The following is a 15,283-nucleotide window of genomic DNA, read 5'->3' as shown; positions in this document are numbered from 1 at the left end:
ATTTTAAAACCCATGGGCAGGTTGCAAGCCTCTAGTCCCATGAGTTTCTGGGAGAACTTTCGTTCTCCCGGTGTGGACATTTGGAGCTTATTTGTTGGAGGCGACTCCAAACCGCCTCCCTTGCACCTCCCAGTCACTTGATTGCAGGCTTTTGGCCGGACCGACGTGCGGGATACAAGGATGTCATGAGTCAGTCCTGGCTCAGCAGAAACAGGGAGTCCATCCCCTGAATCCACCTGTCTCTGGGCAAGCACAAGGTCGCTTTGGGTCCGCGATTAGCCCCCTATCCGCCACCCAGGGACGCGCCACGTAGCCTCGCGACTAACCGGCTGTGATCCCTCTAGTGAGGGAGATCCGTGGATCATCATGATATAGCCAGTTCAAACGACAGCGCGGTACAATTGCGTAAGCGGCTGCGCTCATAGCGGAGCGGTGGAGGAAGTGGTTGGAATTAAGATGGGATCGTCGAGAACTGAAACGAAGAACTGCCCATGTTCGACTGTCCTTGAATCTTGACATGTTGAATACGTAGCTTTTTTATTGATTTGCTTGAGCTATGGCCAAGGTTGGTATTGATATTTATTAACAGGTAACGTTTCGGCGTTTTCGCCCTCGTCAGAGCCTGGAAAAATCAAAGTCATTAGTGATTTATTCTCTCAAGCGCCTTATCACCTACAGAAAGCATCGAAACGGTAGGCATACTCAAACAGCAACACATTGACTAGTGCTTACCTCATTAGCTAGACTTGGTAACGCAACAGACCACCACGTACCGCAACTACGAGTCACAAGGATTTTTTATAGGGACCTGACGACCCGCCCCGTATATCAAAACCCGCACAGATTTTGATATGAGGGTAGTTGGTTTGTGATCGCAATGCACTCATCTTTCCTGTTCATTTTTTGGACTTTTGGCGGTGATCCAAAATGCCTGTAGTGTTCTGCGCGTTATGATCTGGGACTCGAACGATAGCATAGGAACCTCTACCTCTATTTCGGAGTTTTGATGACTTATTCTACGGTGAGCTCCGAGCGGAGAGTTTAGATTTCGCGAGTCCATCTAGATGCTCCTTGACCTGAACACACAGGGAGCGTCCCGTTTCCCCTATATAATCGTCACCGCACAACCTACACGTGATACGAAGCACTACTCCTAACATGCAATCACCCTCTCTGCCATACGGGCAAATCACGCAGCTGGGAGTTGCACGGAGTCGGTCATACGCACGATTCCGCACCAGCTGACACTTGAGGTTTGCTGTTAGTATTTCTACAACCCTCACGTCGTTCTGAAGATCTGCTTTGCGCAGACATCTTCGTACTTCTCTGCTCATATCATCAGATATGTAATGTAAAGAGAACGGGATCTTTTCTGGGCCGTCCACTACGTTGGATCTTTGAGAAGGTTGTCATGCTTGTGGAGCAACCTTACATATGATGCAAACATATCCACATCATCAATTGGCCCAACAGTAGGAAAGTCGGGGTCAGACATCACGAACCTTTGAATCACTGCTTGTACCTTATGTACAGCTTGTAACCGTGTTGCAAACTGAAGATTTCCATACCTATGTGCTATCCTCGCTTGGACGGTCGCAAATTTCTCCTTCGACAATTCTTGTGAGATGGAGTACAGTTTTTGAACTAGATCGGCTGATTCCAACAGCTAAATTTCCAGTTCCTTTTGGATAAATTCATTTACACGAAAATCTCAAAGCAGACCTTGTCTGGATCTGTGAAAATCATGGAATTCAAAGGCTGATCTGACAAAAACTCGTCAAAATGTTGGATAAGTTGCAGAGCGTCGTGAGCACGCTGCCTTGGTTGGTGAACCTTCAACAAAATTAATAAGAGACGCATAAAAACATGAAGTAGAGGACAAAAAGATGCATAATGATTTCGTAGGTGAACTCCGAAAAAGAAGACTGATTTTTTTTCGACTCGTTCAGAACGCACAAGGATAGAAAATGATATTTTGTTAGCAGATTCAATGGAATTTAAAAAAGTAAAGTGTGGTTTATGTTTGGTCGTGATATCAAATCGATTATATTGCCGTTTTGGATAGCTAGATGCTGGTAATATGTTTAAGTTGTTAAAAAAAAAGCCAGAATAAAATACCGATTCAAGTTGATCACCTAGATGAACAACCTTCGTTGATACCGACTGCATAGTTGCATCGAGTTGCTGAAAAAAAAGAAATAATAACAACAAAAACTCCTACAAAGTAGCACGGTGCCGCGAACCAACTAACTTTGACTTTATCGATGGCTTCCGCATTCCTCTCATATAAACGCTGCAATTGGTTGACATACTCACGTTTCTCCTTGTTTAATTCGTGCTCCAGTATTGCTATTTTGCTCTTAACCAAAGTAAATGAGCTTAAAATGTTGAATGTACCAAACTAAAAATTGTCAATGTCTCAAAGAAAATCTATACAAAACAGTGTGGAAGAGAATTACGCGCATAAACAATTGATCTACAACGCCAGAATTCGCACCTGAAACTGATCGCATAGCATTTGCAGGCTTCCGATTTCTTCCTCGAATTTATTTTTCAACGATACGGGATCAGTTATTGTTTCTGCTCCACCGGTCATTCTCCATGCAACGCGTTCGACAAAATCTATCGCATCAAAAGGATCCTGAAGTAACACAACCTACTGCTGAAAAAATTGCTCGTGTATTTTATTCACTTCTTAGTCTAGTCTTAAATCTGCACTAATAAGAATCAGCTGTACGAAAGAAGGCGGTAGCAAACAACAACAAGCGAGAAACACATTGACATTGTTGATATTCAACTAAATTCATATTCGAACATAGTTCATAACATATTCGAAATAAGTACAGACTTATTTTTAAACAAACCACGGCAATAACAGCAAAAAATCTTAACTTACTTGCTCCAAATCCTCAACATAGGTGGCGAAATACTGGCCGCTCATGATGAAAACGGAAGAGAGAAAAGAATAATTCACAGGTCTGTAAGCCAAACCAATACTATGACTGAAACGGAAGTACCTCTCAGCAAAAAGGACCATGATGAATCACTATATGTCAATATTGTAGACTTGGATGAGGTGAATTACGCGCGATTTCTGAGATCATTTGTGATTAAAATTTAGGATCTCCTGGATAACCCTTGTATGTGGTGCCAGCTTTAAAAGACGATTTAGATGAATAAGCGGGCTCTTTGCGCATAGGATTACTAGGGGTTCATATGGAGAATGTAGACAAAACAGATGGACTGGCCGCGTGGCGCATCCAGTCAATGATGTCTATTGTCTCCCTTCCTCCTCCGGAATTCACCGCCATGAAGGTTCGAAAATCTGACCCAAATATCTTTATTGCAGTATTACCAACGGATATTACCATTTGGTCATCATTACATATGAAACATCACATATTGTAGCAATAACTCTAGTAGTTGCTTAGGAAAGACTCATTATACCATGAAAATGGCCAAATGACAAATATTTGATGCTCACTTTATAAAAATAAATCACTGGCATTCACCTCATGCACAAACTAATGCTTGTCACATTAAATATGCATGTTTATTGTACAGTTTAAGGTATTTGAAGTAGTATTACAGTTACTTTACATATGACTTAGTAGATACAACAGCTACAATGTAATAATAATGCTAATCATTTCTACAACAACTGACTAGAATGACTTAAACCTCACGGAACCGTCTGATAATACTCAAAAATTCTATGTGCACTCTCCGTATACTACATGACTAGGTTTAGAAATGGATAAAAAATCGGGTATTTTTCTAGCAAAGCACTGGCAATGATCCGGTTACGATAAGACACAAAAAATGGGTTTTGGCACACTACTACGTGTGTGACTTGAGTAAGTTCTCTGTAGAGGGTACTACTATTGGCTATTCGAAACATGATATTAATGTCCAAATCGAATCTACTATTCGATTTACACCCCGTTAGCTTAAAAATCGCTCGTGCAGAAACAAGGGCATTAAGATGAAAGAAGAAAAAGTGATTAGTTCAAGAATGCGAGGGCTAACACCAGCTCACTCCATTCTAGAGCATCTATAATGTACAGAGGCAGAGGTTCGAGGTGCTCAGTTATTTCGGCGCTTCGTTTTCAGTTTCTTCCTTATCCTTGTCAAAAAACAACAACGGAAACATTCCGACTATACAACCAATGGAGAGGCCAACAGCACGAGCAAAGTTGGTCGTCCATCGAGCCTAAAACTGTAAAGCTTAACTATGCTGCACAAATACTCTCGAAGGAGATCTCCGTAATCCCCGCCAACCTACCCGAGAACTTTCCAGCTGTTCTGAAGTGAGCACCGGATGTTTGAGGCCAATTTTGTAGACTATTCCTTCGACATAGTGTGCTAGCCCCACACCAGCCACATCAGAAATGAGATTTCCGAGAGCAGCTGCAGCCATGGTGGATAGACAGAGCATTGTGCCAAGTTGCTAAAGTAACGAAAACATAGAGTTTAAATACAAATATTAACCACTCAAACATATAGGGGTACAGTACACGTATTACTCATCTCCCTACAAGTTTCAAATCTATAAAGGACGGCCAAAAAATCGAACCGGTAAACGCAAAATTTGTTGCGAAAGTAGCTTATTTCTAAGGATCAAGTTCAAACTAGACTTTATCCAAACCCATGCAAGATTTCCAACGCTGTTTCCGAACATTTGTCTCCAGTGAGCGTTTTTCAGTTCAGTTTTTCATAAAGAAAATATTACACTGAACACTAAAATGTTTCCGTAAAAGAGGGCAGAAATTTTTTTCGCTCTTGCTTTTCAGACACCTTTGAAGATTTCTCTGAGAAGAAGACCAACCTGATCGATGTATTCTCCAGCTATAATCATAATCATATTGTCAAGAAATCCAAATCCAATAAATGGAAGAGAATTTACGAGGAACAATGCTCGAGTTTGCTCATCTGTCATTGGAACACAGCGCTCCTGAAAACGTATTTTAATGGACCTGAATGTAATGCTAATTATGTTTATTTTCAGTATAAAAGTTAGCGAGGAACGAAAAATAGGAAAAAATCACAGAAAACAAAAAAAAAAACACAGAAAACATACAGTGTCAACTCTTTCCGCTGACGGTAGGAAATAAGAAGCTCTGTTGAAATTAGAAGTGTTAGATTTGCTGGAATTCAATGTCTCCATGTAGGTGAGCTTCCGCAACTTGTTCAACAATGCTGTTGCTTCCAGTTTTGATGGCAAGATTGATCGTGCCATCGAAAAAGGAGAACACATTATTGTCCAAAACATTTAACTTCAGCAAAAAATGGAGGGAAAACACACACACGCAAATAATTTCGATCCTTTTCAACATCTATAGACGAAATGAAATGAGAAGTTGTGCAAGTGCAAAAATCAATTACTGCTGTGACCTTTTCGACGTAACACATTCAAAAGAAAACTCGAGTGACATTCACTTTAGAGGCACCATACCACGAATCACACGTACTGGGGAAATCCGAAGGAAAAGCCAAAGTTGGGATTGTAGACTGCTGGATCCGGGGTGGTTCCGCTCATCTCTCCCTAGTCGTAAAAAAACGGCGTGGAAGACGTAGTTTTTGTACGACGATTTCAGTTGCAACACCACAGTTGGGCACGCGCCACACCGAAATGCGAGTGGTCGAAGATCAAAGATGTCTTCTCACCAGTCTACTCAAGCGAAAAAAAAATGAAAGAGATGCTGAGACCGAAACGTACATAGAGGAGCGTTCTCGCATAAAGCAAAGAGGTTTCACGTTTCATTGAGTGATAAGCATATCAATCTTTAGCTTCTCCCGCAGGTTCCCGCACCACGTCAGATTCCTAGTATGCTGTCTTCAAGCAAAAAATTCGGATCTTTTCGCTTAGGTTGCTGTGGTAGTCGCTTTCGCTTCTGCTGATTCTCAAAAACAGCATGGTTTGAAAAGATAACTTAAACTGTGTGGTCGTGGATTCTGTACAAGTGATGGTTCTTTCGGGTGCAATAGAAGTTTCGAAGAAAACTGTGCAAAAACGTGCGACAGGTGCCAAATGTGCAGAAACATATTCAGGGAACATATTTTCCAACATGAAACCACTCTGAACGACTTACCAAATCATGACGAGCTGCTAAATCGTCTAGGGCTTCACGCAACAATGACTGTTCGTCACGCGTCAGTCTTGCTACTATCTTTAAATAAATAGACAAATTTTTAATATAATAAAATTAAGAGTTCTGCAGACCTCAAGAGCCGTTCGCGAATCTTCAATGACAAATTTGTCCAGAGAATGAAATGCACCTGTAGTTGTTGGCCTCTTTACTACTTGCCAGGTCCCGACTGACGGTCGAAATTGGATAAGTGAAGAAATGGGACCTGGTTCGCACGATCGAGCGCTACGCGAGAGCAAGCGCCCGGCCGACGCCAAAAGGCGCATGCGCTAAAATATAGTGTGCGAGAAGAAAATAGAAGGAAATCAACATTAAAAATAGAGATAGATGATATTTGGTGAAAACAAGTAGAAATTCAAAAACGGCTAGAGTTTACCACAAAAATATCACTTTCACGAACACAATGGTTTCCATTCTATTGTGAATTGTAGTTCATGAGCACAAATCTGTCAGCGACACTGAAAACTACATTTCGAAGGGAAAAACTAGAAGAAACAAGTTTTTGCGGCTCAACTTAATAGGATAGAATGATTTGATAGAATGGCGTCTGATAGAATTGGCTGTCAAAGTGAGATCAAAATTGTTTCTGTTAAATGACGAGACCAGGATCGTAGATGCAGTAGCCGGAGCCGGTGCTCCGACCCCCTCTTTTGGAGATTTGCGAAAGGACTCTTTTCACTTCTAGGCGGTTGGCGAAAGGACCTCTTCATTTTTGCACGGCTTGCGAAGGGATCCTCATCACTTTAATTGCACCCCACAAACTAGACCCCTTAACAAGAAGAGGGTCCGGTTGCTCCTCATCGCTCCTATGACCAAGATACACTTTAAATTCTATTTCTCAATAACTGGGATAAGAACACGTAATTCATGCCGCACAGAATCTGGGACCAGACAATAGAATAACTAAGGACGTGCATCCATTCTGCTGTCAATTTGTATGAAACATCAAATTACGAGCGCTGTGAAGCAGTCAAGATGCAATTACATGAGTTAAATCAGATCAACTGACTCAAAAAAAGGACGCCAACCAGGGATTAAATGCATCAAGATCTGGCACAAGAGCTATTTTCGCAACAAGCACACCATATGGTCTCATTTTGATCCTACGACAAAGCGATAAGCTGACACTCACAAAGTAAACAGAACGACGTTTGCCGTCAGCGAGCTGATACAGATGAATTATTATCATGAATTTAAATGGGAAAAGACCAGAAATGGAAAATATAGGACAATATTGACGACAACAACTCAATTACGGAAGAAGCGCAGCTGTGGACACTTTTCTCAACTTAAATTATAGCACCAGCGAGAGGCAAACAAATGACGAATTCAATTCAAAGAAAATTATCAGAGGGATCAATTAAGAGGGCATGGATTGAGCTAGGAACAGCGCAACAAGCAGAGTGATCCCATTGTGTTCGTGGGAATTTGCAGGTAAATTTATGAGCAATTTGGTACACGTCTTCTATTCAAATGTACTAGACAACAAATCACATATCAGAATTATATGGAACAAAACCGCCGCAAACAGCTAATATTGGTGCCAAGAAACTTTTATTTAGAGAAAAACGATAGAATTCGGAAAAAAAGACTTAAGGACCAAAATTAGTGGAACAAAAACGACAGAAACAAGATAGATAAATAATCACTAGAGAACAGTGCTTCGAGAAAAATAGTAGCGCAATATTCAAACAAGCGCAAAAGACGAGCGGTGTTTAAACACACATTGAGAAGAACCCAGCAAATAATGTGTCAGTCCCAAGAAAGGGTCTATGATAAGTAGGAGTGCTTACGTGACAAAAACAATTCCCGCGTCGGCAATTCAAGCACTTTGTGATCATAGTGCACATAAAGACACAATAATAAGAAAAGGTAAATCTTACAGTAGAAAAAGGTCAATGGCAAAATCCGACAATGTGTATCAGTATCGATTGTCATGACCATAATATCCTCCACGACCACCACCTCCGAATCCTCCCTGAGCACCTCGACCACCCCGTGGAGGACCACCATATCCTCTTCCTCGGTCTCTAGAGTTATCGTAATATCCGGATCCACGATACTCTCTTTGGGTCTACAAACAAACGTTTTCTCAAAAAAGCACTATTAAATAGGCATAGCACATAAACATCAAAGAAAGAAAAATTGGATTTGAATTGAAAGAACCTAAATTAGAACTTTGGAAGTAAACAAGATACGCGTAAATAATGAGACGATGCGTAAAACTTGAAGGAATTGAGGACAACTAGAAGTCACCCGAAGACAACAAGACAATCTCCTTGAGGTGTAGAATATATTACGGTAAAAAGAAGAATAATACGAATGAAATGAAGAAAGGTTTAATGAGAAAATAAAAGTCAGAATTCGGAAGGCAAACAAATAGTGGACGTGGAGGCATTCAAATATTAAACTCAAAAAACTGGAAACTTTGAGAAATGCCAGAGAATAACCAAAGTGAAATAGAACAAAATAGTGCGAAAATAGTGAAGGAACAAGCTCACGAGAAAAAGAGTAGCCACAGACAAGCATTGTCGCAACTTCAAAAATGCTGTAAAAATAAAAATGTAGAATGAAATAGCCGACAAAGTCCTAGGATCAGAGGTGCGACTATCAATAGAGAAGACAGTTGAAGGTCAAAAGGATAAAGTCACTTCCGTGTCAATCCACTTGGGATGCGCCAACGCATTTTACTGGAATTCGCAATCGTTGAGGTTTTGGAACGAGTGTTGGCCTATACAATGACTTGCGAGGGCTAGCCGATGTGTCTGTGTTTTTATCCTCCCAGACAAATCTGGTTACAATTTGTCGACCCCGAAGGGATGAAAGGCTTGGTGAGCAGTAGGAATGAAGAAGACAGTTATGAGTAAAGAATTTAAAAGTCCATGATTATCTTTTAAAAAAATCATGGAAATATGAGTTATATGCCGAGATTTTTGAACAGATCAATATGAAGGAGAGCGAAAAATAGGAAAGAATAGAGGAAACGAATGAAATAAACAAATACTAGACGTAAAATCAATCAAAACCAATCGTATTTACCATTTGTTCGCGTGACATTCCGTATTGATCTCGTTGACCACCGAATTGATCTCGAGAACCACTATATTGATCTTGAAAACCGCTATACTGATCTCTGGAACCACCATAATGTTGATCTCTGGGCATCCCATATTGTTGATGGGATTGCTGCGGTGCAGGTTGTCCTCTGAACCCACCACCACCTCGGCCACGACCTCGTTGAGCAGCTACAATCAAACATAATTTTTCAACAGCTTTTAGAAATATTTGATAGTAAAAACAAAAAAGGAGAAAACGTTTTGGTCCTATTACCTCCTCTTATGGTTTGAAATTGAAGTGTCTATAGAAAAAAAAACTATGATTTCCGAAAACTCGCGTGGAAATCGTCGAATAGATGAACTGCTGCTCATTAAACATAGAAAAAATCTTGCAACTGCTAACACGCTTGCTCTCGTGCGATATCTCCTATCATCTCATTGGTGCGTCCACCTCGATCTGTGGGTCTTGCAGCCAATGCAAGAGGGTGCACCTTAGAACGTGTATTCTTCCTGAAAGACAGGTGTCACTTTGATAGAATGAAAGATAGAGATAGAAGATAAAGAAAACATAGAACAAAGATAGTATAGATATTCTGAAAAGATCACTACATTGTGACCCACCTGAGTCTAGCGCTACTGGCTTGTTCGACTCTTAACAGATCATGGCTTGCGGCGAGCAAACAAGCCACATCGGGTGGCGTTACGTGAGACATTGCTGCACGTCGCTTTGCGAAAAGCTCCCTAATTTCTGCCTCACGCGATTTTATTCTGTCGCACCTAAATTACGTAGCTTTGAAGCGCAAAGCTATTAAACCATTTTGGAAACAATTTTTTGCTAAACAAGACTACAGTTAGCTCAAGTGAATACACATACATACACAGAATATGCGAAAAACTTAAGCCGAGCAACGGGGACGTCATGGAAAATTTATAAATTTACAAGTTCTTAAATTTACAACTTATACATTTACAGGCGTAAAATAAATAGTTATATCCCAGCCGATTTAATATTCAAATATTTTCTTTGTGGGATAAGACACATAGCACTACTCACCACAAAAACGAGTTCACGGTGACATCTATTCTTTTCAAAAGAAGAAGGGATCGTGATCGACAGTTTTGAGCAATTTCATCGACAACCTAAACATTTTAAAAAACCATATTCAGACAAATATAACGAAAGAAGAAGAAACTTCTTTCTTGAAATAATGAGCAGACGCATCGATAGCAATACTTTACCTCTAAGATCGACAGAAGATCTTGGTATGGAAATAAAGAGGACTTGAGCGGAAAAAGTTGGGAGATTTCAGAAAAAAATAATTTTCAAACCTTATCCACCATTTTCCATTGCCTCAAATCTAATTTTGCAGTATACAACGGTCTCGGACGCTCCATGCAAGCTTGTAGTCGCGCATCAGCCTACAAAACAAAGGCTGAAAAACTAAAATGAAAACGAAATTCAGTTAGCAGCTGAATTCCATAATCCGAAAGCACAGCTTCCAAATAGGACTACACTGGAGTTATTTCGAGCACAGAACAAAATAAAGGAAGTTAGAGTACCATTTTAGATAAGCTATTAAGCTTCAAGTCATTTTGACCAGAGTATAGTAAAAAAAGTAATAATAAAGTGCAAAAACAGAACTTTCGACATAAAAGAGGCCCTAACCGCTTTATGAAGCATAGTAATAATTTCCATCGGCGATATGCTACCGCTCGGTTTAGGAACATTTGCCGAATTAAGAGCAGAGGAAAGATAGGGTGTGAGCTCCTTGTCGCCTCCTTCCTAAAAATGAAGCACAAACTTTGAAATCAAAGCAAAATCAGTCAGTAAGGAAAATTTTACAGTGAATGGCTGAGACAAGACATCCTTAGCAAAGAGACGAGCGGCTTTGATCTCGCATAGAAGATAATTAACAAGAAGCTTCCTCTTTTCCGGAGTACTTAATCTATCCTCGAGAGATCCGCATGTAATCTCTTCGTGCGGACATTCTAAACATTAGAATATATTCAATCGCCCATTGGAAACAGCCGCTTTTTAAAAAGAAAATCTAAAAATCCACGGAAAGAACTATAGAAGGAGGCTAGCAACAACGGAAAAATATTATTTTAAAGCTGCACCTAATGATGCTGAGAGAAAATGTGATAAAGAAAAGAATATTCACGCTGTAAAAAAACAAAACATTACTTCTGCCAAAGATCTCAGGTGTTCAACAATCCGCAGCGGATCTAATGACAAAGTGGTTCGCTGGAGGAGCGCCTGTGATGGTCGGCAGCAATCAGCTGTCACTGAACCAACAACACTTCACGCGAGAAAGAAAAAGTAATCAACAAGTGCAGAAGATCTACGACATTACACAAACACAACTCCACAATGGCAAATTAGTGGAAAAAAGCTGAACTCTTGGAAACTCATAACTCAATTTCTATGAATGACATGAGTTCTCAAGGGAAAGCAGTAACTGCACGGGCTGGCAACGAAAAGCGAAAGACGTTCAGACAGCTGTGAGGCCCAAAATCCATTAAGTCCAACGAGGTAGTCAGTAAGAAACATTAATCACGGAACTGATCAACAAGTTAGAGTCACAAACTAATCCTACCATAAACACTGCAACGAAGTAATTGATATTTGATAGAGAGCATCGGAAAAAATACAGGAGTAAAACAAGGCAGAAGTCGAAGTTAGTGAGTATACAAGCAAGGTCGCTCACTTTAAAAGTAACAAGTCTAATAGCATTTTAAATCCACACATTTCCCGTAATCCCACTTTTTTTCTTTAAAAAAAATTGCGAAACGGGTTTTGCAAGACTTCTTAATCTGTATTGCTTAGATTGAGTTGAAGTTACAGTAACAGGTGCAATTTCAGCAGTGTATATCAAAAACTATCACAAAATCTTTCACAGAAGAGCAGTACTTAGTTTGAAAAGCAATAAAAACGCCAAAATAAGTTTTGAGAATGTGCCTGCGAGGTTTTAAGATGGAACTCTTTATTTGCCTGACGTTTCGGCTTTTTCGCCGTCTTTAGAGGTCTAAATAGAGGATGATTGGAGCAATGCTACGTTTATCCCGTCAAGTGCAACACTACCCTGGGTCAGTGTTTCGATAATCGTTCAGGGTAGTGAAAACAGAAACCTATCTACATTGTTTTGAGAATATTATGTAATTGTTTTAAACAACGAAGTTCTGAAAATGAATGAACTGCAAATTTATAACTAGCTTCCACAATAATTTGAACAATTTCTTTGACCCATATTCCTCGCCGACTGCTGCTGATTTTTAGCTGACATCCTTGATAAGCCTCACGGCAAAAACTATAGTCTTGGGAAAAATGTATTTAGGGAGGCGGAGCACTTAGTGGCGCTCTTATTTCCCGACGCTCTTGCTTTTTTCTCTTAGTAACTTTAGTTTACGTGTCATAGATCCTCTAAGACTAATGCTTAGGCCTTGGGGCCCGATAAATTGGATTATTCACTTCGAGAAATAAGGGCCCCACTGAGTGCTCCCCCCCCCTCCCCTCCCCTAACACCATTTTACCCTGTAGTCTTTGCAGTCGTTAAGTACAGAACTATGCAGAAGAAAAAGTAAAGCTGATGATAAAGAAGGAAGGAATACTGCAGCTGATCATTAACAATCATTTCGTGAAGTGAAAAGTAACGATGAAAACTGCGAACACTCGGAGACATAAAAGATTAAAGGAAAGAGCGAAAGCAGCTGCCGCTGATCAGCACCAGCGCACCAAATTCCAAAGCCAGTGGAGCCAGTCCAAAGTCACCACTGCTGCTCATGAGACAAATGCGTTTGTTAAGAGTTTCCGTTATTTAGCAGCAGTTCTATTTGATACCTGCTATCTTCTATTATGTGACCACTTCATAATGAAGAAGAACAATGTCTGGTTTTCAGGTTAGAAGAACAACAATGTCTGGTTTTCAGGATAGTTATCAGAACTACTTTTCATAGGTGGAAAAGGTACTGTGCCTAGAATAGTTCTCTAGGATTGCAGTATGGTCTTTTTGTAAACTCTGTATAGCAAAGATAACTCATCACTTTAGCATTACGTTTGCTTCGAATTAGAAGTGTAAATGGTCGCTGTATGGCACAGCTCAAACATGTTTTGGATATATCGACCAACCGCAACAAAACTTGTCGATGAGACATTAAAATAATTTCACTTCCTGCATCGTGTCTCGGAGCGAAAACTTGCCGTGAAGTTGCAGTGGTAGAAAATTGTGAAGCGAACTGGTTATCAACTATCTTACAAGTAAACGCCGAAATAACGCTCAACAACGGATTCTGTACCAAAGATGATCAATAATGCTGCTATTCCAGCTAGGAATCAACCATTGACACTGACCACTACCAAGGCCATCGAAGAAAAAAACGCAAACGCCGTGAATAAGGACAGTTAGCGTCACGGATTGCAATAACATACGAAACACAAAATGCAGTTCGCAATGACAATGAAAAGTCTACCACTCACCTAGTTCTGCCAGAAATGAGCTGAGCTCAAGAAGGAACCCCAGATTATCTTCGGATTCACCAATCTGTGGAACGGCTTCCTGAAGATCGTACAGAGCCCTCAACTCCTGACATAGAACTGCTATACAACGTGTGAAATCGGACGAGAAATCAGATACGGCAATGGAAGTGACATCATCGTGACCTACCAACTCCTTAAGCCTAAAAGAAGTAACGATGACGGGCAGAACAATCGAATTAAAGGCATCATCCCACGAATCAGAGGTGGTGCATTCTTATAAAGGATAGTAGATTGTGGAGAGGAGGGTGATTCCGTCCATTTCTTCCTTCCTAAAAAACGGTCCGGAAGATTCGGCGCCGCACAAGGCTGGCGCGCTCCAGTCGAACTCCTTGCACAAAATAGTGCGTCAGAACGCCCGAAGCCGTATCTTCCGAGCAGTTTTTTACGGCAATTAGGAAGAAATGGACCGAATCACCCCTCTCTCCATAATCTACTATCCCGCATACGGATACTCCACTTGAAATCCGTACCACCTCAGATCCGTGGAGTGATGCCTTTAAAGCCTAACGGCTAACGTTACCAGTAATCCTTAGTGACAAACAGATCCCAATAGACTTTAAGAACTTTAAAAAAAATGCTGATAGCGAAGCCTGCGCCGAATCCATTAGGTAATTGAGGAAAAGTACATGGTCGGCTAAGAAACAGGTTTTTAGGGTTCGGAAGAGAAAAAATCGGGGAAAGTGTAGTTGGGAGTAGAGGGCGAGGCACTCAACTGCGCACTTATTTCTGAAAGGTCTATCTTTCTTTTTTCTCTTAGTAATGTTAGCTTACATCTCATAGATGGTCTAGGATTAACGCTTAGCTCTTAGGGCCCAATTACCCAAAATGCCTCTGATTTAGTTATTTACCTCCAAAAATAAGGGCGCGACTTAGTGACCCCAAAGCCCCCAAATGCATTTTACCCGAAAAATCTTCTATTTCAATCCCACTTTATCATTAATGCTAGAGTACCAAGTATCACACGCAACTGGCTTTAGAAACCTGCTGAAGATACCGAGACCTTCAAACTGTTTTGTATACGAGGATTTATAGTCGCTGCAGCTTATATTCTGACACAACGTCCAGTACGAGAAGTGTATGTAGCGTTATGTATACTGTCATTAGACAAAACGCAGATATTTCAAGAAAGTGGAATAATTTTCCTAAGGTGTCTTCAATGATTAAAGGTCCATCGAAGTAATTTCAATATCAAAAGGACCTCAGGAAGGTAAAACAAAAACCAGTGCTCAGTAAAACTTGACAAAAAGAACATACATTACTACGCAGACCTACCCAAAAAGCTTAGCAGATGAAAATGAAGGCACTGCCAGATCCAAATCCATGGGCTCCATTCAAAAATAAGCCCAACTGTTACAATCTAGTCGTAGACTCTGAAATCCCGCACAAAAATGAGTCGACCCTGATGCACCAAATTGAATTTCTTTAACAATTGTCTGCAAAATCGCGAACAGGATCACAATCCTGCAGCTACAGAACGCTGAAATTAGGCGCTCGATTTTACACAAATTCTCTGTACTTGGTCTAGTTCACATTTAGAATTCTTG

The 15,283-nt window shown here is 40.5% G+C and overlaps 3 protein-coding genes across 8 annotated transcripts; all 3 read right to left on the bottom strand.

Annotated features, from left to right (window-relative positions):
• Positions 1 to 1,384: 1,384 nt before the first annotated feature.
• On the bottom strand, positions 1,385 to 3,311 carry RB195_001591 (uncharacterized protein; the record flags this gene model as incomplete). 2 transcript variants are annotated; one of them, XM_064198450.1, is made up of 8 exons in its annotated part: positions 1,385 to 1,502; positions 1,569 to 1,666; positions 1,723 to 1,833; positions 2,119 to 2,184; positions 2,252 to 2,359; positions 2,498 to 2,641; positions 2,897 to 3,002; positions 3,232 to 3,311. In XM_064198450.1, the coding sequence occupies 8 exons, from the start codon at positions 3,309 to 3,311 to the stop codon at positions 1,385 to 1,387; spliced, it is 831 nt and encodes a 276-aa protein (XP_064054331.1). The 2 variants fall into 2 exon arrangements, with proteins under 2 accessions (XP_064054331.1, XP_064054332.1); XM_064198451.1 differs by lacking the exon at positions 3,232 to 3,311 and having other exon boundaries at positions 2,897 to 2,941.
• A 779-nt stretch (positions 3,312 to 4,090) lies between these two features.
• RB195_001590 (uncharacterized protein) lies at positions 4,091 to 7,338 on the bottom strand (the record flags this gene model as incomplete). 4 transcript variants are annotated; one of them, XM_064198448.1, is made up of 5 exons in its annotated part: positions 4,091 to 4,213; positions 4,286 to 4,450; positions 4,829 to 4,954; positions 6,093 to 6,170; positions 6,224 to 6,415. In XM_064198448.1, 5 exons carry the CDS (start codon positions 6,413 to 6,415, stop codon positions 4,091 to 4,093), a joined length of 684 nt encoding a protein of 227 aa, XP_064054329.1. The 4 variants fall into 4 exon arrangements, with proteins under 4 accessions (XP_064054329.1, XP_064054330.1, XP_013298239.2 ...); XM_064198449.1 differs by lacking the exons at positions 6,093 to 6,170; positions 6,224 to 6,415 and adding an exon at positions 5,081 to 5,239; XM_013442785.2 differs by lacking the exons at positions 6,093 to 6,170; positions 6,224 to 6,415 and adding an exon at positions 5,081 to 5,167.
• A 732-nt stretch (positions 7,339 to 8,070) lies between these two features.
• RB195_001589 (uncharacterized protein) lies at positions 8,071 to 15,070 on the bottom strand (the record flags this gene model as incomplete). 2 transcript variants are annotated; one of them, XM_064198446.1, is made up of 11 exons in its annotated part: positions 8,071 to 8,223; positions 9,189 to 9,394; positions 9,609 to 9,715; positions 9,827 to 9,982; positions 10,260 to 10,345; positions 10,535 to 10,624; positions 10,872 to 10,988; positions 11,049 to 11,194; positions 13,680 to 13,758; positions 13,867 to 13,879; positions 15,012 to 15,061. In XM_064198446.1, 11 exons carry the CDS (start codon positions 15,059 to 15,061, stop codon positions 8,071 to 8,073), a joined length of 1,203 nt encoding a protein of 400 aa, XP_064054327.1. The 2 variants fall into 2 exon arrangements, with proteins under 2 accessions (XP_064054327.1, XP_013298237.2); XM_013442783.2 differs by having other exon boundaries at positions 13,680 to 13,879; positions 15,012 to 15,070.
• Positions 15,071 to 15,283: the final 213 nt, after the last annotated feature.

The sequence above is a fragment of the Necator americanus genome, chromosome IV (genome assembly GCF_031761385.1).
Source record: "Necator americanus strain Aroian chromosome IV, whole genome shotgun sequence".
Lineage (NCBI taxonomy): Eukaryota > Metazoa > Nematoda > Chromadorea > Rhabditida > Ancylostomatidae > Necator > Necator americanus.
The sequence above is the reverse complement of the archived record's forward strand: the minus strand, read 5'-3'. Positions and strand labels throughout refer to the sequence as shown.